Genomic DNA, 23588 nt, shown 5'->3' on the forward strand with positions numbered 1-23588 from the left:
GGAAATAACTGCTTGCCCTGGCAAATACCCGGGTTTTTGCGGCAGTGAGAACAGGGTATTACTATCATCTTTACTCTGTTAGTAATCTTGTTGCTCCATTACAATCCTCCTTACTCTGTTACTATCCTTGTTGTGACATTTCTATCCTAGTTGCTTTGCTACTATCCTCATTACGCTGTTACTATCCTCCTTACTCTGTTGCAGTCCTCATTGCTCTGTTACTATCATCCTTACTCTGTTACTATCCTCATTGCTCTGTTACTATCCTCGTGGCCCTATTGCTAGCATAATTTCTCTGTTACTATCCTCCTTACTCTGATACTATCCTCATTGCTCTGTTACTATCCTTGTTGCAACATTTCTATCCTAGTTGCTTTGCTACTATCCTCATTACTCTGTTACTATCCTCCTTACTCTGTTGCAGCCCTCATTGCTCTGTTACTATCATCCTTACTCTGTTACTATCCTCCTTACTCTGTTGCAGTCCTTATTGCTCTGTTACTATCATCCTTACTCTGTTACTATCCTCCTTACTCTGTTACTATCCTCATTGCTCTGTTACTGTTTTGCTGATCTTTTGCTATCCTCGTTGCCTCATTACTATCCTTGTTTCCCTGTTACTAATCTTGTTGCTCTGTTACTATCCTCATTGCCCCATTACTATCCATGTTGCCCTGTTCCTATCCTTGTTGCCCTGTTACTATCCTTGTTGCTCTGTTACTATCCTTGTTGCTCAGTTACTATCCTTGTTGCTGTGTTACTATCCTTGTTGCTGTGTTACTATCCTTGTTGCTGTGTTACTATTCTTGTTGCTCGGTTACTATCCTTGATGCTCTGTTACTGTACTTTTGCTCCGATACTATTCTTGTTGCCCTGTTACTATCCTTGTTGTTCTGTTACTGTACTTGTTGCCCCGTTACTATCCTTGTTGTTCTGTTACTGTACTTGTTGCTTTGATACTATCTTTGTTGCTCTGTTACTGTACTTGTTGCACTGTTACTATCCTTGTTGCTATGTTACTGTACTTGTTGCTCTGTTACTGTACTTGTTGCTCCGTTACTATCCTTGTTGCCCTGTTACTATCCTTGTTGCTCTATTACTATCCTTGTTGCTCTGTTACTGTATTTTTTGCTCTGTTACTGTATTTGTTGCTCTGTTACTATCCTTGTTGTTCTGTTACTATCCTTGTTGCTCTGTTACTGTACTTGTTGCTCCAATACTATCCTTGTTGCTCTGTTACTATCCGTGTTGCTCTGTTACTGTACTTGTTGCTCCGGTACTGTACTTGTTGCTCCGTTACTATACTTGTTGCTCCGTTACTATCCTTGTTGCCCTGATACTATCCTTGTTGCTCTGGTACTGTACTTATTGCTGTGTTACTGTACTTGTTGCTCTGTTACTATCCTTGTTGCTCTGTTACTATCCTTGTTGCTCCTTTTCTATCCTTGTTGCTCCTTTTCTATCCTTGTTGCTCTGTCACTATCCTTGTTGCTCCGTTACTGTAATTGTTGCTCCGTTACTGTACTTGTTGCTCCGTTACTATTCTTGTTGCCCTGTTACTCTTCTTGTTGCTCTGTTACTATCCTTGTTGCTCTGTTACTGTACTTGTTGCTCGGTTACTGTACTTGTTGCTCTGTTACTATCCTTGTTGCCCTGTTACTATCGTTGTTGCCCTGTTACTATACTTGTTGCTCTGTTACTATCCTTGTTGCTTGGTTACTTTACTTGTTACCCTGTTAGTATCCTTGTTGTTCTGTTACTGTAATTGTTGCTCTGTTACTATCCTTGTTGCTCTTTTACTGTATTTTTTGCTCCTTTACTATCCTTGTTGCTCTGTTACTGTACTTGTTGCTATGTTACTATCTCTGTTGCTCTGTTACTATCCTTGTTGCTCTGTTACTGTACTTGTTGCTCTGTTACTAACCTTGTTGCTCTTTTACTGTATTTTTTGCTCCTTTACTATCCTTGTTGCTCTGTTACTGTACTTGTTGCTCTGTTACTATCGTTGTTGCTTCAATAATATCCTTGTTGCTCCGTTACTATCCTTGTTGCTCCGTTACTATCCTTGTTGCTCTGTTGCTATCCTTGTTGCTCTGTTAGTGTACTTGTTGCTCTGTTAATGTACTCTGTTACTATCCTTGTTGCTCTGTTACTGTACTTGTTGCTCTGTTACTATCCTTGTTGCTGTGTTACTATTCTTGTTGCTCGGTTACTATCCTTGTTGCTCGGTTACTATCCTTGTTGCTCGGTTACTATCCTTGTTGCTCGGTTACTATCCTTGTTGCTCGGTTACTATACTTGTTGCTCTGTTACTGTACTTGTTGCTCCGTTACTATCCTTGTTGCTCCGTTACTATCCTTGTTGCTGAGTTACTATTCTTGTTGCTCTGTTAGTGTACTTGTTGCTCTGTTACTATCCTTGTTGCTCTGTTACTGTACTTGTTGCTCTGTTACTATCCTTGTTGCTGTGTTACTGTACTTGTTGCTCCAATACTATCCTTGTTGCTCCATTACTGTACTTGTTGTTACGTTACTGTACTTGTTGCTTTGTTACTATCCTTGTTGCTCTGTTACTGTACTTGTTGCTCTGTTACTGTACTTGTTGCTACGTTACTGTACTTGTTGCTTCATTACTATACTTGTTGATCTGTTACTGTACTTGTTGCTCTGTTACTATACTTGTTGCACTGTTACTATCCTTGTTGTTCTGTTACTGTACTTGTTGCTCTGTTACTGTCCTTGTTGCTCTGTTACTGTCCTTGTTGCTCTGTTACTATCCTTGTTGCTCTGTTACTGTACTTGTTGCTCTGTTACTATCCTTGTTGCTCTGTTACTGTACTTGTTGCTCGGTTACTATACATGTTGCTCTGTTACTATTCTTGTTGCTCTGTTAGTGTACTTGTTGCTCTGTTACTATCCTTGTTGCTCTGTTACTGTACTTGTTGCTCTGTTACTATCCTTGTTGCTGTGTTACTGTACTTGTTGCTCCAATACTATCCTTGTTGCTCCATTACTGTACTTGTTGTTACGTTACTGTACTTGTTGCTTTGTTACTATCCTTGTTGCTCTGTTACTGTACTTGTTGCTCTGTTACTGTACTTGTTGCTACGTTACTGTACTTGTTGCTTCATTACTATACTTGTTGATCTGTTACTGTACTTGTTGCTCTGTTACTATACTTGTTGCACTGTTACTATCCTTGTTGTTCTGTTACTGTACTTGTTGCTCTGTTACTGTCCTTGTTGCTCTGTTACTGTCCTTGTTGCTCTGTTACTATCCTTGTTGCTCTGTTACTGTACTTGTTGCTCTGTTACTATCCTTGTTGCTCTGTTACTGTACTTGTTGCTCGGTTACTATACATGTTGCTCTGTTACTATCCTTGTTGTTCTGTTACTGTACTTGTTGTTCTGTTACTATCCTTGTTGCTCTGTTACTGTACTTGTTGCTCTGTTACTATACTTGTTGCTCTGTTACTGTACTTGTTGCTCTGTTACTGTACTTGTTGCTCCGTTACTGTGCCTGTTGCACTGTTACTGTACTTGTTGCTCTGTTACTGTACTTGTTGCTCTGTTACTGTACTTGTTGCTCTGTTACTATCCTTGTTGTTCTGTTACTGTACTTGTTGCTCCGTTACTGTGCATGTTGCTCCGTTACTGTACTTGTTGTTATGTTACTGTACTTGTTGCTCTGTTACTGTACTTGTTGCTCTGTTACTGTACTTGTTGCTCCGTTACTGTGCATGTTGCTCCGTTACTGTACTTGTTGCTCTGTTACTGTACTTGTTGCCCCGTTACTGAACAGCCTATCCGGCCTCATGCATCTGCCCCTGCAACAGGGAATACGGTCAGTTTGTCGACCCTATGAAAGTCTACATACATTAGGTTGACCGCTGAAGGTCGGCAGGGCATAGATTGACACCTGAAATAGGTCAACAGGCAGTGGCGTAACATAAAACTTTGCTCCCCCCGCCGGGACAATATCGTCGCCCCCCCCCCCCCCCCCCCCGGTTAAAAGACAAGACACCCCCCCCCCCCAGGGAGCTGGCAAGGGGGGTCCGTGCGGCGCGGGGGTACCTGTGGTCAGGGACTCGGGAGAGCCTGGAGGTCCCTGTGGCGCTGATTATGAGTTGCCGGGGTCCCTGCAGCGAAGTGGAAATACTGCGCTACCGCCGTGCGGCGGCGCGGGAAGCACTTCTGACTCTGAAAACACTGGGCGCATGCTGATTGGCTGAATCTCAGCCAATCAGTGTGCGGCCGCAGCCAGTGTTTTCAAAGTTAGAAGTGCTTCCCGCGCCGACGCACGGCGGTAGCGCAGTATTTCCACTTTGCTGCAGGGACCCCGGCAACTCATAATCAGCGCCGCAGGGACCTCCAGGCTCTCCCGAGTCCCTGACCACAGGTACCCCCGCGCCGCACGGACCCCCCTGCCAGCTCCCTGCTGCACCCACAAGCAGTGGGGAGCTGGCGAAGAAACAACAGCGCCCGCAGACCCCCGGCGCCTCCCCGCCACCGCGGCCCTTTCAGTTACGCCACTGTCAACAGGGCTAAGGTCAACAGGATCAGGAGGTCGACACAAGCAGCAGGATGACAACGGGTAGGTCGACATGACTTTTTTGCAAATTTATTTGCTGACTTGTACCTGACGACATTTCATACCCTAACTTCAGCAAGGCACCGTGCTCGGATTACAGTGAGCACAGCGAGCCACTTAGATGGTGGGACAAAATGTGGGACAAAAACATGAAAATCTCATGTCGACTTTTTGACTGTCAACCTTCCCATTATCAACCTAATGCTTGTGTTGACCTTCCGACATTAGCCCTTTTGACCTAATGTATGTCAACCTTTATGACCCAGATCCTGTAGCCAGAGTCATAACTGTGGGAGACAATTGAGTCATCTGCTGCTGGGCTTCTGCTCCTGTGGGGCACCTCTCCTCCCCTATTCTTTTTAATCAGTCAATTGAAAGCTGTTGATACGATTTCTGTGGCTGACTCCGCCTCCTACTAGCAGGACCATGGACGTGACATACTCTATATACATGCACACATACATATATTTATATGAGGTGGTGTGTGTGTGTGTGGGGGGGGGGGGAACCAATATTTGGTATCCGGACTGATCATAGAATGACTCTAGGTTGACAGTCATAAGGTAGACCAATATTGGTCGACAAACAATAGGTCGACAGGGTCAATAGGTTGTCATGGTCAAATGGTCGACGTGCAATTCTTTACACAATTTTGAGCCGACATGCGCCAACAGGCGGCATTTCATGCTCTACTATCCACTAGGGTGTGGAGGCGGAATAAAAGAGTGTGCCAGTGAGGCACCGAGCCCGAAACATGGTGAGCGCAGAGAGCCATGCGAGGGGATGCGGTACACTTAGACAGTGTCCAGTGTCGACATAGACACCCTAAAAACATTCCACACTGACCTTTTTGATGTCGACCTTTTGACTATGTCAACCATTTTGATGTCGACCCTTTGACCATGTTAATCTTTTACCTGTCGACCTTAGGACCCTGTCGACGTTTTGACTGTCGACATTTGGACCCTGTCAACCTTTTCAATGTCGACCTTTAGACGGTGTCAACCATTTAACCCTGTTGACCTTGTGACTGTCGACCATACGATTGTAGACCTAGACATTGAAGATGTTTTATACCATAACCCCAATATTATATCTTGCCTCCAGGCAGCTGGGACGAATTGACCGCACTGCCAGTAGCAGATAGATACCCATTGGCCCTTATTCAGATCTGATCGCAGTACAAATTTTTTCTTAAAATGGGCAAAACCATGTGCACTGCAGGTGGGGCAGATGTAACATGTGCAGAGAGAGTTAAATTTGGGTGGGGTGTGTTGAAAATGAAATCTAAATTGCAGTGTAAAAATAATGCAGCCAGTATTTACCCTGCACAGAAACAAAATAACTCCCCCAAATGTAACTCTCTCTCTGCACATGTTACTTCTGCCCCACCTGCAGTGCACATGTTTTCGCCCATTTTGAGAACAAATTTGTACTGCGATCAGATCTGAATAAGGGCCATTGTACATGGTCTGCAATGTCTGTATGTGTGCCCTGCGGCCAGTATCTGTTATAAGCCTTCTCTGTTACCGACCAGTATACTTTTCTGTTGAATCCCAGGCCTGCTACCACGGCTCACCGTCCTTCAGCGCGCCTGCATGTAGGCCTGGATCGGGAAGACTCGCAGCCTATCCCAGCATAGAGGTAATGTTGAAGAACGCCCATTGTCAGAATCTGTCTATGTAAGTCTCCTCCACAGATCCCTTCCTTACAGTTATTACGGTGTTAAACCGTCAACCTCGACGAACGATGATTGTAATTTGCATACTGCAATTGCCCGCTCTACTTGCCCATTAGTTTATTCATTAACATCAATTATAATCATGCATTAAAATTGCCTCTATCCCCCCCCCCCTCCCCCCATGCTTACTAATTAAATGCAAACCCTAATGGTGATATATCTGCCTGTTAATCTGTGTTGTTTTTAGTTTATTTCCCCGGTCCCGCTTTGCGAAACTCTGTCGTTTAAAAAAAAAAAAAAAGTTTCAAAAAGTTTAAGAGCTGAAAGTAGTTTGACCTTTGGCCTTTTTAGCTGTAAAAACACTGTAACTGGCGCAATTGTCAAGCGAAGAAACACAATTCAACCTTCGTTTTAGCATTTAGAGGGCTTTCGAGGGAGCTTCGTAAAACATAAAAAATGCTGGTTTCACACTCGTAAAATAGGGCTAATAAAGCAATTTCTATCTTCTTTCCAAGTTTATTGCTACGTAAAAACAATCGAGAAATAAGAGCCGTCCATTCATCTGTTCATGTGAATGTTCGCTCTCAAACCACCGAGCGGCCGCTGTTGTGAAAACAGGGAGGATGGAAGACGATCCCTATCTTCTACCTGTTTCATCAATCTGATCCCATTCTAGATGGCTGTTTCCGTGGCAACTTTGAGCTGAAATAAGAAAAAAAATGTTTCCAAGTTCATTATAAGCTTTGGCTGAAACGTGGATAATTCCTTGTATAAATATCTGTAACCGGACAACTCTGACACATGCATGGTCTGTGCTCTCACGGCACAATGCAGTCAATGTGATTTCCCTTTTGTTACATTTAGGGGGTTATTCTGGTTGTTTCGCAAGGCTGCGAATTCGCAGCCTTGCGAGTCCACCAGACGCCGCCTGCCGAGTGCCGGTACGCCCCCCTCTGGCACTCCGATGTGGGGAACACCCATATCATTCGATGGTCGCCAACCATCGAATGATGTGGGAGGCCCACGCACATCTAAGGTTACTCTCGGGTAACGCGTGGACATTCAGCAGGTGATGGTCGTGTCACCGGACTGGGCGCTGGGCATTCCCATAGGCTGATCCCCCAGCCCACCCCCTCAGGCCCCCCATCCACAGTGTCTAGCCCACCCTTTTCGCCTTGGCCACACATATCCTGCATCTGCATATGCGCAGACGCACACCATCGGTCCCCCGTGCGAACACAAGGGTGATCCGAACGTACTTGAATAAGGTCCACAGTGCATACTTGGATTTTGTGCGGATTCAAATAACTTTAATAAATATGCCCGTAAGACAGAAGCCATTCGCACGTCTCCATAACACAACAGGATTCCTCAGGGGGAAAAAAGGGGGAATTTTCACGTCACAAATTGTGGGAATAGACATCCAAGTTATGAGGGTTATTCAGACCTGGTCGCTGGATGCTAATTTGCATATCCCTGAGATCAGGTAATTGAGTGATATCCGGCTCTGTGCAAGACTGCAAATTCCTGTGCTACTACGCCGATCAGCAATTAGCAGCAAATCTGTGTGCAAGCTGCTCACCATATAATGATTCCCAGTGTGTGCAGTCTGTGCGTAGCCCAGGACTTACTCAGCTGCTGCAATAGAATCAGGCTGATCGGGGGCGGAGCTGACGTCACATGACTTCCCCTCACACACCTGGCCACACCCCTCACCATATAATGATTCCCCAGTGTGTGCAGTCTGTGTGTAGCCCAGGACTTACTCAGTGGATGTGATAGAATAAGGCTGATCGGGGGCGGAGCTGACATCACATGACTTCCCCTCACACACCTGGGCACGCCCCTCACCATATAATGATTCCCCAGTGTGTGCAGTCTGTGTGTAGCCCAGGACTTACTCAGTGGATGTGATAGAATAAGGCTGATCGGGGGAGGAGCTGATGTCACATGACTTCCCCTCACACACCTGGGCATGCCCCTCACCATATAATGATTCCCCAGTGTGCGCAGTCTGTGTGTAGCGCAGGACTTACTTTCAGGCGGCTGCTGATTGGCTGAGAGAGCTCTCTCTCAGCCAGGGACGTGCGGTGATGTTTGTGGTTGGTGAGTCACTGGCTCGGTGGTGCCAGCGCCGACAGGCTCTGTGGGGAGCATTGGGTCAAGGTTGCTTCTGCGCTGACAGGCAGGTGTGGTAGCTGCCCCCTGCATAAGCAGCAGAGACCAGAAAGAACAGCTCCTGCCTGTCAGCGCTGAAAGATGCAACCTGAACCCAGCGTTTGCCATCGCTGGCTCCACCAAGCCGCCATGGCGTCTGCCCATATACATTTTTCATTAAAAAAAAAAATGCGGCCAAATGTAATGTGTTGTGACAGAGTTGTGTATCTGTATATTTGTGTAAAGGTGTGTGTTTGTGTAAAGTGACATAGGTGTGTGTACTGTTTCTGTGTGAATGTAAAAACACTTATTTTACACAAACACACAGAAACAGTACACACCTCCACCTCTGTCACTTTACACAAACACACACCTCTGTCACTTTACACAAATACACAGATACACACCTCTGACACAACACAAACACAAACAAGTCTGTCAATTAACACAAACACCTGTGCCACTTAAAAAAAAATTGCCCCCAGACACACATTACCGTTTGGCCTAGGCACTGCTTGCATCTAAGCAGCCCAGACAGACCTCCTGAGCGTCCTGGGACAGGCACCTGGAGCCCAAACGAGAGCGCCGGCGGGAGGCAGAAGAGAGACACCTGACCGAATGGGAAAGGGGAGCGCAACGTGCGCAACGTGCTCCGGTGTACAGCAGGAGCTGGGAGCCGGCTTCCCCCGGCAATACAGGTCAGGGAACAAGCCGCGGCCGCCCTCTAATAATGGCACTGTAGATAGGACATGACTAGAGCGGAAATAGAGAATTTGCAAAGCTGATGAAGGAGCAGTACACAGCGATCCACGCGCACCACTTCAGCCGCACATACTGAATATTATACCCAAAAGGTTCATGTAATCCGGGGTTGGGTCATCCAGCGTCGGGGAGCTCTCAGAGGTGGGAGGTTTGTACCTCTGTCTGCACCTTCCCCGGCCTCTTCGGGTCACTCCCGCTGTTCCCAGTCATGTCTCCCAGCGCCAGCTCTTCGGTCTAATAACGGCACTGTGCTGTAGTTACATGGCGGGCACCCCACCTATAGCACTGCCATGGTGACGGTCAGGCACGTGCTTTCTGCCTATATGAAAGCACACCCTTGTCACTGTGCCCAATCACTTCTGCCTCAGTGACAGGGGTGTGCTTTCATATAGGCAGAATGCACGACCCTGTCACCGAGGCACTGCTATAGGTGCCGCCTATATGAGTTTTCTAAATGAGCATTTAGAGCCCCGGAGCTCAGCCCTGCCCACTGCCCGCCCCTGTGTCTGCTGCTTTAATATAGACAGCGGGAGGCATCGCTCTTGATGCCTCCTTAGCTAATAAAAAAAAAGAGTAAAAATGATTATAATAATACAAAGCATATACTTATGACACATAATATGTGTCATAAGTATTTTCTTTGAATTGTATTATTATATTAATCATTAATGACAGGGGAGGCTCTGCCTCCCCTGCCTACCCTGACTGCACGTCCCTGCTCTCAGCGGCCTCAGCCAATCAGAGGGCCATCCAGTGTTTCAAAGTCATATGCTGCCACTGCTGAGTCCTGCCGCCTGACAGCTCCGGTCCCCAGCCAGGTATGTACCCAGCTCCCTGCCAGCGCTCCTGTCCCGCTCCTCCGCCGCTGCCAGCTCCTTCGCCGCCGCCAGCTCCGGTCCCCGCTGCCAGCTCCGGTCCCTGCTCCAGTCCCCACGCTGATTGCATTTGAGCAATCGCATGTGATTAAAAACCACATGCGATTGCTCATGCAATTCGATAAATATTATGAGCAACACATAATCTCTATCGATGCGACATTCGACGGCGTGCCTGCGCATCGCGTCGAATGTCCCCTTCAAAATGCATGCAATCATTCGATTTATCGGCCAGATGTGGCCAAAATCGAATGATTGCATGCAATATCTCACATATGTATGGGCAGCATAACTCATATGCTGTGATAGAATCAGGCTGATCGGGGTGGAGCTGATGTCACATGACTTCCCCTCAAACACCTGGCCACGTCTGCGTTTTCCCTGACACTCCCAGAAAACGTCTGGTTACCACCCACAAACGCTGACATCCTGTCAATCAACTCGCTTACAACCAGCGCTAAAAAATGTCATTGCAGGTTGGCCTCGCGCACGCGTACTAAGAGCCATATGCATGCAAAGTCGTTCAATTATCACCCAGTCTGCAATTCCGCAGCCATGCGGTCAGGTCTGAATAACCCCCTATACAGTATCTTGTCCCGTTTGGCCACATTTTTTTGAGGACTCCAGGACGCAATCTGCATAATTTTACCCCCTCCTGAAGAGCCACGGATGCCAGTATTTGAATGGCAGAGGAGGGGGCTGCGGGTGCTGATGCGGAGGTCCAGAAAAATATTTGGGAGCCTCCCGGCCATTCCAGGAGGGTAGGTAAGTATGCTGTGTACTCTGAGTATAGAGGGATAGTTCGCTGGTGGAACAGGGCTCCGGTTATACACGAGTGCATGATTCACTTCTGCAATTCTCATTGAGCTATAGACAGGCATTGGCGGAGGAAGCTGAAGTCAGTAGAATTGTGATGATGTCAATGATGATTGGTTGAAGAATAGAATCATGAGGGACATAGCTGGTGTTGCGGTGGTTCCAAATTTTTTTTAATCACGGCTCCATATAGTGTGAGAAATGTTGTTGGGGCAGCCCCTAGGTCAAAAATTTCTTATTAACCCATTTAGAAAAACATAAAACATATTAAAATCAGGCAAATTGTATTTAGAGGTCGTCCTTAGGGTCAGTTATGTGGTGAGGGACAACCTTCTTTGCTTCTGTTTGTCCACATAGTTTATCACTGAAAGCCAACAGCACTGGATTTACCTGTTACATCGACCATAAATTATTTGAATTGATCTTGAATGCACCAACCCAGGGCACCCCTGCAAGTGTCCCAAGGCACAACAGGGTGCCATGGCACACATTTTATGAAACACTGTTCTATAGGCAATGCACTGCCACCTGTTGTCTGTAGCTAGTATTGCTGTGGATCCTCATGTGTAGCAATTATCACTGTATAGGCAATGCACTGCCACCTGTTGTCTGTAGCTAGTATTGTGGTGGATCCTCACGTGTAGCAATTATCACTATAGGCAATGCACTGCCGCCTGTTGTCTGTAGCTGGTATTGTGGGGGTTCCTCACGTGTAGCAATTATTAGTGTTCATTCTAGCACCCGCCAAATTTGAAAACCCATGCAGTTCCTGTTTCCTGCCTGGGGTGTCGCTGTCTGCTGCAGTGTTTCTAGCACAGGTCTGGTTTGCATATCAGTGCTGATATACAGACCGCACTGTGCTAGAAGCACTACAGCAGACAGCGACACCCCAGGCAGGAAAAAGGAACTGCATGGGTTTTCAAATATGGCGGGTGCTAGAATGAACACTAATTATCACTATAGGCAATGCACTGCCACCTGTTGTCTGTAGCTGGTATTGCTGTGGATCCTCAGGTGTAGCAATTATCACAATAGGCAATGCACTGTCGCCTGTTGTCTGTAGATGGTATTGTGGTGGATCCTCACGTGTAGCAGTTATCACTCTATAGGCAATGCCCTGCCACCTGTTGTCTGTAGCTGGTATTGTGGTGGATCCTCATGTGTAACAATTATCACTATAGCCAAAGCATGGCCACCTGTTGTCTGTAGCTAGTATTGTGGTGGATCCTCACGTGTAGCAATTATCCCTCTATGGGCAATGCACTGCCACCTTTTGTCTGTAGCTGGTATTGTGGTGGATCCTCACGTGTAGCAATTATCACTCTATGGACAATGCACTGCCACCTGTTGTCTGTAGCTGGTATTGTGGATCCTCACATGTAGCAATTATCCCTCTATGGGCAATGCACTGGCACCTATTGTCTGTAGCTGGTATTGTGGTGGATCCTCATGTGTAGCAATTATCACTCTATGGACAATGCACTGCCACCTGTTGTCTGTAGCTGGTATTGTGGTGGTTCCTCACGTGTAGAAATTATCACTATAGGCAATGCACTGCCGCCTGTTGTCTGTAGATGGTATTGTGGTGGATCCTCATATGTAGCAATTATCACTATAGGCAATGCACTGCCACCTGTTGTCTGTAGCTGGTATTGTGGTGGATCCTCACGTGTAGCAATTTTCACTCTATAGGCAATGTACTGCCACCTGTTGTCTGTAGCTAGTATTGCTGTGGATCCTCACGTGTAGCAATTATCACTATAGGCAATGCACTGCCGCCTGTTGTCTGTAGATGGTATTGTGGTGGATCCTCACGTGTAGCAGTTATCACTCTATAGTCAATGCACTGCTGCCTGTTGTCTGTAGATGGTATTGTGGTGGATCCTCACGTGTAGCAGTTATCACTCTATAGGCAATGCACTGCCACCTGTTGTCTGTAGCTGGTATTGTGGTGGATCCTCATGTGTAACAATTATCACTATAGCCAAAGCATGGCCACCTGTTGTCTGTAGCTAGTATTGTGATGGATCCTCACGTGTAGCAATTATCACTCTGTGACCAATGTACGGCCACCTGTTGTTTGTAGCTAGTATTGTGGTGGACCCTCGCATGTAGCAATTATCACTCTGTGGGCAATGTACGACCACCTGTTGTCTGTAGCTGGTTTTGTGGTGGATCCTCACGTGTAGCAATTATCACTCTACGGGCAATGCACTGCCACCTATTGTCTGTAGCTGGTATTACAGTGGATCCTCACATGTAGCAATTATCGCTATTGGCAATGCCACCTGTTGTTTGCATCTGGTATTGCGGCAGATCATTAAACAGCTGCTAAATAAGAACATTATGCTTTTTCTTATTTCAACGTGTAACAAAGATGTCTCCAGACTCACTTTTATTTGTATTGCATAATATTTATTTAGGCTAAAGGCTAAAATCGCTGCGGTATTCAGGGGTGGTTCTTTCTCTCTTCAGCAATTTCTAGCTGCTCTGCAGAGCAGTACAGCAGTAATTGCTGGCTGCCCCCCCCCCCCCCCCTGTGGGACACTGCCAATGCGGGAGGGCTGTCCCAATGTAATCGGGACAGTTGGGAGGTACCCTGACAGCCATAAGCAAGTGTCATGGGGCAGCTAACAGTGCCATCCACACTGCCCTGCGTGTCCATGGATGGGAGGGAACCAGAGTACCCAGAAGAAACCCATGAAAAACTGGGGAGAACATACAAACCACACACACATCGGGCCTAGGAGGGCGGGCTGACAGTGAGCTGATCATGGTGGCTCCATCACTATGGGGACAATTCTGGTTCACTCTTAGGGGGTTATTTTGATTTACTCTTTCTGACAAATTCCTTCTTAGATGGCCAAAACCATGTGCACTGCTGGTGGGGCAGATGTTACTTGTGCAGAGAGAATTAGATTTGGGTGGGGTTTTACTTCCAATTGAGATCTATATTGCAGTGTAAAAATAAAGCAGCCAGTATTTACCCTGCACAGAAACAAAATAACTCGCCCAAATCTAATTCTCTCTGCACATGTTACATCTGCCCCACCTGCAGTGCACATGGTTTTGTCCATCTAAGAAGGAATTTGTCAGAAAGAGTGAACCAAAATACCCCCCTTAGTGAACCGAATTCGTCTCCTGTCCCGATGATCGGTGTTTTGCGCATTTTCTGCACATGTGCAAACCCCAAATGCGAACGATGGTGGCGATTTACAGTGATGTCGGGACCCTCGCAGAGGGGAGAGAGGACGGGGCAGGCGGCGCCGGTGCAAGGGAACGTCACATGACATCATCCCTCCGCCCTCTCTTCCTCCCGGGTGCCCTCCACTGACTTATATAAATGCGAAGGCAGGGGAAATAATTTCATGGTCGCCTACTATCGAAGTATTTCTCCTGTTGCGGTCACACATTTGAGGGGATGTGTCTTCGTATGGTTTGCGAGGGGAAACAGTGGCGGGCAGGCGGGTGTTTGCCGAGGCGGTGGCGGTTAGGCTTGCAGCTTACCAAGTCAATTAGAATCACCCTCTATATGTGCAGGCGACTGGTGCGCTCCTATGCCAGCCACACCATATACTAGTCACAGGTGGCTACAATAATTTCCCGCCTCTGCCGATGACTCACCCACTGAAGTTTCATTTCCAGTCAGTGAGTGCGACTTGCAGAATTAATCCACAGCGCCCGAGATGATTTAATGCGTTGCCTCTGAATCATGTAGGACTAAGAAACTATGAAATAATTGGACACCACATGATAAATGAACGCCTTAATGTCTTAATATTCACATACAGCATTGGTCTCTCGGGCCCTTGGGTGAGTCAGTATGATCCCCCATTAGCTCGGATTAATCTCCGGTTCCTGTTAGCGCTGTGCAGCCGATGTCGGTTCTCGGCGAAGGCTGAAGATTTCTGGTCTACTTGGGATGCGCTGCCAAGTAACACAGATGTTGCGCTGGTTTATGTAATGATTATATATAGCTGCGCTGGGCTCCTCACCTCCTCGATACTATTTATGATTGTGTTTCTATGGTTATTGCAATGCCGCACAATGCTGAACTTATTCCATGCTTTGCTTTGTAATTATTATACAGAATAAACATTGTCATCAGCCTGATGATTAAACATAGTGCCAATTAGCGATAATGTGCTGCATTGAACTGATGTCAGATCATTTCCCAGCGTGTAGAAGTTTTATATTGCTGTGGATAAGGGCTGGGTATCGGAAGCCTGCCATTGATGGTATTACTGTATGGTAAGCGGTCAGAGCCCCGCGCATGCTCACATTAGGTGAAACGCAATCTGCAAGGCATCGGAAGCAGCATCCGATGGTTGGCAAACAAATTCCTGGAATCGATTTAAAAGTGCTTTCAACGAATCGGGAACATCGATGGTTGCAAACCATCAGCTTATGATGTCTATCATATTGTAGCAAAGGGTGGTATTGAATCCAGGATTCCGACTGTCAGAACGTCCCGGCGGTCAGAATCCTGGGCCAATTTCGCTCCGATCCACAGATACTCAACTGATGGAAATCGTGGGCGTGTCAGGGAAAAACTTGTTTTAAAGTCGGATCTGTTTGGTCAGGATATGCCTTCAATGCTGTCAGAAACAACAGCATTGACTAGGCAGCGCCCGCTATTTCCCCTGGCGAAAATATCGGCCAAGATTGAATTACCCCCCCATTGTTTTTTTCTCTAACGTCCATTATGGAATACTGGGGTTCAATACTATGGGGATAGAGATCCTCCGCAGGAGAGACAGGCACATAAGATCTTTCAGTGTGGGTGCACTGGCTCCTCCCCTCTATCCTCCCTCCACTAGTCAGTTTAGAAAAATGTGCCTCAGGAGAGGCTGCACTTCTGGGAGCTCCAGAGAGATTTTTCAACATTTTGTTTTAGTTTGTTATTTTGGGGCGCTGCTTTTAGACCTAGGCAGCAGTCCTGCTTCGAGGGTGCCAGGGTAAGGGTCAGTCACCGGCCTCTTCAGGCGCAGAGCTGCCCTGCTGCAGGACTTTGTCCTGAGAGAGGTTTCTGTCACCGCACAGCATTGCGCTGGTGCGAGCAGACCTCCCAGCCAGAGGCGTAGGGAGGGCGGAGCCACCGGAGCTTATGCTCCGGGCGCCGATTGGTTGGTTGGCGCCGACGGTCCGCCCCCCCCCCCCCCCCTCCGCAAATGACCAAGTGTCTCCCGTGCACAGCACAAGCATATCATCATCGTACTGTTTGGCTCTGTGCTGCTAACGGCCGGGCAGCGTGCGCAGCGCCGGCGGCTGCCCTGGCCCCTGCCCGGCGCCTGCCTCACCGGGTCCCTGCTGACACAGTCACAGACAGTCCACACTCCGTCCTCTCTGCTGCTGCTGCTCGGTCCGGGCGGCTTCCGGGCAGCAGTGTGCAGACTCCGCCCAGACTGTCACCTGTCTGTGACTCACTCCCTCCTCCCTGGCTACAGCAGCGTCATCAGCCATCCCAAGCGCTGGCTGTAGCCTGGAGGAGGAGAAAGTGTTTAGCTGCCGCCCGTGCCACTGCCGCCCTGTTAAGTTATCCAGCAGTCAGTTATTCAAGGTGGATGTAATTTTTTTTTTTTTTACAGCTAGTTAATGTTAGCAATAAACTTTGTTTTTGGTGCCTTCGTGGGGCGGGGGGGGCGGGGGGGGGGGGGGGTTTGAAGAGGGAGAAGGGAGACAGAGTGAATCTCTCTGTCTTCTGCTGCTGCCCTGCTGTGCTGTATATATCTTTTATGTGTATATATATATATATATATATATATATATTAATTTATTTACAGCTGTCAGCATCTTATATAGCGCAGCAGATTCCGTTACAGCGTCTTATATAGCGCAGCGGGTTCCGTTACAGCGTCTTATATAGCGCAGCGGTATCCGTTACAGTGTCTTATATAGCGCAGCAGGTTCCGTTACAGCATCTTATATAGCGAAGCAGGTTCCGTTACAGCGTCTTATATAGTGCAGCAGATTCCGTTACAGCGTCATACATAGCGCAGCAGATTCCGTAAGTGTCTTATATAGCGCAGCAGATTCCGTTACAGCGTCTTATATAGCGCAGCAGATTCCGTTACAGCGTCATACATAGCGCAGCAGATTCCGTTACAGTGTCTTATATAGCGCAGCATAGCGCAGCAGATTCCGTTACAGTGTCTTATATAGCGCAGCAGGTTCCGTTACAGCGTCTTATATAGCGCAGCAGATTCCGTTACAGCGTCTTATATAGCGCAGCAGATTCCGTTACAGCGTCTTATATAGCGCAGCAGATTCCGTTACAGCGTCTTATATAGCGCAGCAGATTCCGTTACAGCGTCTTATATAGCGCAGCAGATTCCGTTACAGCGTCTTATATAGCGCAGCAGATTCCGTTACAGCGTCTTATATAGCGCAGCAGGTTCCGTTACAATGTCTTATATAGCGCAGCAGATTCCGCTACAGCGTCTTATATAGCGCAGCAGGTTCCGTTACAGCGTCTTATATAGCGCAGCAGATTCCGTTACAGCGTCTTATATAGCGCAGCAGATTCCGTTACAGCGTCTTATATAGCGCAGCAGGTTCCGTTACAGCGTCTTATATAGCGCAGCGGATTCAGTTACAGCGTCTTATATAGCGCAGCGGATTCAGTTACAGCGTCTTATATAGTGCAGCAGGTTCCGTTACAGCGTCTTATATAGCGCAGCGGATTCAGTTACAGCGTCTTATATAGCGCAGCGGATTCAGTTACAGCGTCTTATATAGCGCAGCGGATTCCGTTACAGCGTCTTATATAGCGCAGCGGGTTCCGTTACAGCGTCTTATATAGCGCAGCGGATTCCGTTACAGTGTCTTATATAGCGCAGCAGGTTCCGTTACAGCGTCTTATATAGCGAAGCAGGTTCCGTTACAGCGTCTTATATAGTGCAGCAGATTCCGTTACAGCGTCATACATAGCGCAGCAGATTCCGTCAGTGTCTTATATAGCGCAGCAGATTCCGTTACAGCATCTTATATAGCGCAGCAGATTCCGTTACAGCGTCATACATAGCGCAGCAGATTCCGTCAGTGTCTTATATAGCGCAGCAGATTCCGTTACAGCGTCTTATATAGCGCAGCAGATTCCGTTACAGCGTCTTATATAGCGCAGCAGGTTCCGTTACAATGTCTTATATAGCGCAGCAGATTCCGCTACAGCGTCTTATATAGCGCAGCGGATTCAGTTACAGCGTCTTATATAGCGCAGCGGATTCAGTTACAGCGTCTTATATAGTGCAGCAGGTTCCGTTACAGCGTCTTATATAGCGCAGCGGATTCAGTTACAGCGTCTTATATAGCGCAGCGGATTCAGTTACAGCGTCTTATATAGCGCAGCGGATTCCGTTACAGCGTCTTATATAGCGCAGCGGGTTCCGTTACAGCGTCTTATATAGCGCAGCGGATTCCGTTACAGTGTCTTATATAGCGCAGCAGGTTCCGTTACAGCGTCTTATATAGCGAAGCAGGTTCCGTTACAGCGTTTTATATAGTGCAGCAGATTCCGTTACAGCGTCATACATAGCGCAGCAGATTCCGTCAGTGTCTTATATAGCGCAGCAGATTCCGTTACAGCGTCTTATATAGCGCAGCAGATTCCGTTACAGCGTCATACATAGCGCAGCAGATTCCGTCAGTGTCTTATATAGCGCAGCAGATTCCGTTACAGCGTCTTATATAGTGCAGCAGATTCCGTTACAGCGTCATACATAGCGCAGCAGATTCCGTCAGCGTCTTATATAGCGCAGCAGATTCCGTCAGCGTCTTATATAGTGCAGCAGATTCCGTTGCTCTTTACAATAGTAGACAGTGAAAAATAAACTGGGTAACAACATATATATATATATATATATATATATATATATATATATATATATATAGACAGCAAAGTAGAAATGGCACTCACCAGGGCTTTTCTTTATATAATCCAGATAGGATATTTATTCCATCACATTAGTAGACACATACAGATCAGGTCGACGTTTCGGCCACAGAACGTGGCCTTACTCATGACCACATCACACAGACAGACTAGTCTGTATATATATATATAGATAGGGAGGCAGTGTCACTCCAGAGGTCTTTTCATGGAACTTTTAATAGTTAATTATTAGCCACAACGCATAAGACTTATGCGTTGTGGCTAATAATGTACTATTAAAAGTTATATGAAAAGACCTCTGGAGTGACACTGCCTCCCTATCTGTATCCACCGGTTATTGTGGTAAGCACCCGATGCTATTGACTATATATCACAGGGATTCCTCTATATCTATACATATGTATATAGTTTGCAAGTGTCCACCACTCCAAATGAAATGATTCTTGATGCTGTGCCAGGTGCCTTCACAAGCGATTATATATAGTGGAGGAAGATGTGGCACTCTCAGTCTTTTCAAATGATCACACTATCTAGTATCTAGTAATTATTACTGCACTTGGATAGTGTATTCATTTGTAAAGACAGAGTGCCACATCTTCCTCCACTATATATATATATATATATATATATATATATATATATATATATATATAGAAGAAAAAACCAGAGAGCGCACGATGTGATTATAAACGTAAAGAGCACTTTTACTGTAATAATATAGTCACATACATGTAAAGTTTAAAACAGCAGGCATGCGAAGGTATATTAACCCGGAGAAGCAGATCAGGCATCCACACGCTGACACGAATAGCGAGGTAGCAGCTGAGAACTCCAAGCCGGGACCAAAGACAGATCAGACGACGTCACAGCGTCAGCACGTCATCCAGGACCGCCCCAACGCGTTTCGTCATTAGATGACTTCGTCAGGAGGCGTATCCCAACATAATCATGGAAGCACTTAAATACCTTCAACTTACTGATTGACATAAGGTAAAATTTACATTTAAAGTGACCGTGCATAAAAAATAACAAATAGTGTGCAACATACTGCAATACAATGATACATGAATACATAATGTCATACAATATACAAGAATAATTTGCAGAATACATCAATATATATAAAAGTACAAAAATATACAAAAATACAAATATATAAAAATACAAAAATACAAAAATACCAAAATACACAAGAAAAGTATACACAAAATCCAGCTAAGGAAAAAACGAAGGATGTCGACACAGAGACCACACGCCAAAGGTCACCGTCCACAGACTATAGCAAGGATAAAGGGGTGATAGCCCAACAACAGTATCCCGCCAATCTATAGAAGGTTTACAATGGTTTAATGTAGAAAAGGAACTATGTCGACACCCTCGTTAAGACCGGCTGGGGACATGGTGTTCATAGTAAAAATCCAGTAAGTCTCCCTACGGCTCAATTTATTTAAAACATCACCACCTCTTTCGTCGAGGGTGACATGTTCCAACGCTTTAAAAGAAAAGAAATCAAGATTAGAATTACAACAAGATGCAAAGTGTCTAGGAACACTATGTAACACAGACTTGTTTCGAATACTCCTAGAATGTTCAAGTATTCTTAACTTAAGTGGGCGCTTCGTCTTCCCAATATATCTCTTGCCACATCGACAGGACAACATGTAGACAACACAAGGTGTCAAACATGTCATTCTGCTCTTAATGACCCAATTCTTAGTACCATCATTGCTAAAAAATTTGTAATGATCTTTGTCAACATATTGGCACATCTTGCATTTATTGCAAGGAAAAAAACCATTACAATTTTTCAACCAACCGTCATTAACATTAGAAATTTCCTTTACCCTACTGGGAGCCAACATGGATCTTAAAGAGGCAGCTTTCCGAAATACAACCTGGGGTTTAGGGGGTAACAAATCTTTTAAGAGGGGATCTAACAGTAAAATGTCCCAATGTCTACCAAGAATGTCTCTAATGGCAGAACTTTTGGAATTAAATTTAGTTACAAATGGAACAAAATTGTCAGTTCTAGTTTCACGATTTTTGTACTGTAAGAGATCATTACGATCTCTATCACGAGCCTTCTTTTGACAATTATTAACCAGTCTGGGAGGGTATTTTTTATCGATGAACCGCCTGCTATAAATAGCAGATTGTTCATCGAATTTCTCCAGACTGGCACAGTTCCTCCGAACTCTGACGAATTGGGAATATGGGATGTTGTTAACCCATTTCCCAAAATGGCAGCTGTTAAAGTGAACATAGCTGTTACTATCGACCTGTTTAATGAAAGTAGACGTCTCTATTCTATTAGTAACAGGCCAATCGGAGGAATCTAAAAGCAAATCCAAGAATTCGATTTTGTTTTCATGAATCTTAGAGGTGAAACGGAGGTTATAAGAATTAATGTTAATATCACAAATAAATTGGTTGAATGTATCCACATCGCCATCCCAGACGATAAGAATATCATCGATGTATCTATGGAATGATACGATGTTATCGCGATACGTGTGATTAATCTCATTGCTGAGTTCCTCCCATTTCCCAAGATATAGATTAGCCAAACTAGGTGCGTATGGGGTCCCCATCGCGACCCCACACTGTTGAATAAAAAATTCACCCTGGAAAGTAAACACATTGTTATACATCACCACCTTGATGCAATTAATAAACAATTCTTTAAAATCAGACTTGATGTTAACGTCTTTATCCAGAAAATATCTAATGGATTCAAGACCCCCCTCATGGGGGATAGACGTGTACAACTCCTCCACGTCAATGGTACACCATTTATATGTGGGGCGCCATTGGAAGTCTCTTAAAAAAAGTAAAATCTGCGTAGAATCTTTGGTATATGATTTTAAATTAACAACAAACTTTTGAATAAATAAATCAATATATTCAGAAAGCCGTGAGGTGGCAGAATTAATTCCGGCAATAATTGGCCGACCAGGTGGTCGGTCCAATCGCTTATGTATCTTGGGTAGATAATGAAAAATCGCTAAAGGTGGAAACTCATTAACAATGTATTTACTCTCATTGATGGTGACAAAGTTATTTAACACTCCCTCATTCATGAGGGTTTTAACCTTTTCAACAATTAGTAAGGTAGGGTCTACTTTGACCCGTGTGTACGTGACAGAATCATTCAACAATCGGAAGGCTTCATCGAAATAATCATCACGATTTAGAACAACAATTCCCCCCCCCTTATCAGCCATCCTTATTACTATTTGATGGTTATCTTCAAGATTTTTAAGTGCCTTCCTCTCGATGTTACTGAGGTTATCGACACTGTGATTTTTTTCGGAACACAATTTATCAAAATCCGTTCTAATAAGATTAAAAAAAGTATCTACATAATTTCCCCTAGATTCGATAGGGTAAAATATCGATTTTGGCTTAAGGTCGGTTTTATTAATAGGCTCATTTGAAGTGTTATGTTCAATTTTATTTTTATTTTTAGCAAAGTGGCGTTTTAATGTTAGTGATCTAACAAATTTATTGCTATCGATAAACAAATCGAAAGCATTAGGGCCATTTTTAGGAGCGAAGGATAAACCTTTCCTCAAAAGGGAAATTTCATCACTAGATAGTTGATGTTTAGAGAGATTAAAAATCCCTAACTCTTTTAATGTCGGTATTTTCTTATTTTTTCTCTTCCCTCCTCTTTTTCCACGTCTAATATATTTTGTTTCCTTTTGGTGGAAATTACAGGACTGTCTACTGAGGTAGGGTTCGGTTTTCTCCGTTCCCTCCACTGGGGTCTCTCTAAAAAATCATCCCGATTGGGTCTATTGGGGGTATTGAACACCTGATACCTATTAGATACAGGTACTTCATACCTGGATCGATTATCATGTGGCATATTCGATCTGTTGTAATTATTGCGTGGTTGATAATTTCTCTGTGGAACGGTCTGCCACTCATTCCGATTATGGTAATTATTAAAGGACTTCTGTTTATTATAGGCATAACCCGTGTTCCTGTCTCTATTATTACCATTAGAAGACCATTTATGGATGTTACCATCCCTATAATCTTGTAAGTCTCTTTTGAATTTTTTTACTTTAATGTCAACCACTTCATCCTCAATTTTGTCTATTTTGATATCGCTGAGTTTTTTGAGTTCTAAGAAATCTTTCGTGTCTTTAACAGGTCTTAATTTTAATTCTAAATTCTCAATCTCAGTACCCAAATTCTTTATATCTTGTTTTCTTTCTTTAATTATAAGTAACATTAATTGAAAAGAACTGTCGTCCAAAATTTTAAACCATGCATCAATAAATTCTTTCTTATCATTCCCAAATGTAGGGGTCTTGATTAATCTTAATCCTCTGGGTATACGCTTGGAATCAACATAATTCTCCAGCGTGGTTACTTCCCAGGTGTATTTCATTTCTTTAATGAGAAGTTTTTCTAGTTGTGCACACATGCTATCTAGATCGTTATCATCAACACCATCAGGTGATTTGCTATTCAGCTCACTGAGACCAGTCTCAAAGACTTTGTTAAATCTCATATGGCATTCCTCAAAACGTTTGTTTCTTTTATCCATAATTATCCGAGATACAGGATCCAAAGATGACCAAATAATAGCAAATATAATAATAAATATAGAAACTTTCAAAAGGAATATGCAGCAAAACCGGGGAAAGGAGCAAAATTGGTATACATACAGAAAAGTCCGGTCTATATGCGCAAATAATCCCTTGTAAGGATAGGAGAACTGTCCATATGCTGGTAGATCATGTAGTGCAGCTGTAGTCTGGCGAGAGGTAACACCAACACCTCAAGGAGAAGCACATGTAGAA

At 45.0% G+C, this 23588-nt stretch overlaps 1 protein-coding gene across 10 annotated transcripts in view; it reads left to right on the plus strand.

Annotated features, from left to right (window-relative positions):
- DLG2 (discs large MAGUK scaffold protein 2) overlaps window positions 1-23588 on the plus strand; it is an 895737-nt gene that overhangs the window by 435371 nt on the left and 436778 nt on the right. For 9 of the 10 annotated variants that reach the window (XR_014469831.1, XR_014469832.1, XM_083170304.1 and 6 more), the window contains one exon: window positions 6150-6233. The exons of the other annotated variant lie outside the window; for it this stretch is intronic. Coding sequence is in view for 6 of the 9 variants with exons in the window: in XM_083170304.1 (XP_083026430.1) it covers window positions 6150-6233 (84 nt within the window). In the remaining 3 variants the exon portion in view is untranslated. The remainder of the gene's footprint in view (window positions 1-6149; window positions 6234-23588) is intronic. 10 annotated transcript variants of the gene reach the window in all.

Source organism: Crinia signifera, chromosome 2, assembly GCF_055691185.1.
Source record: "Crinia signifera chromosome 2, ASM5569118v1, whole genome shotgun sequence".
NCBI lineage: Eukaryota > Metazoa > Chordata > Amphibia > Anura > Myobatrachidae > Crinia > Crinia signifera.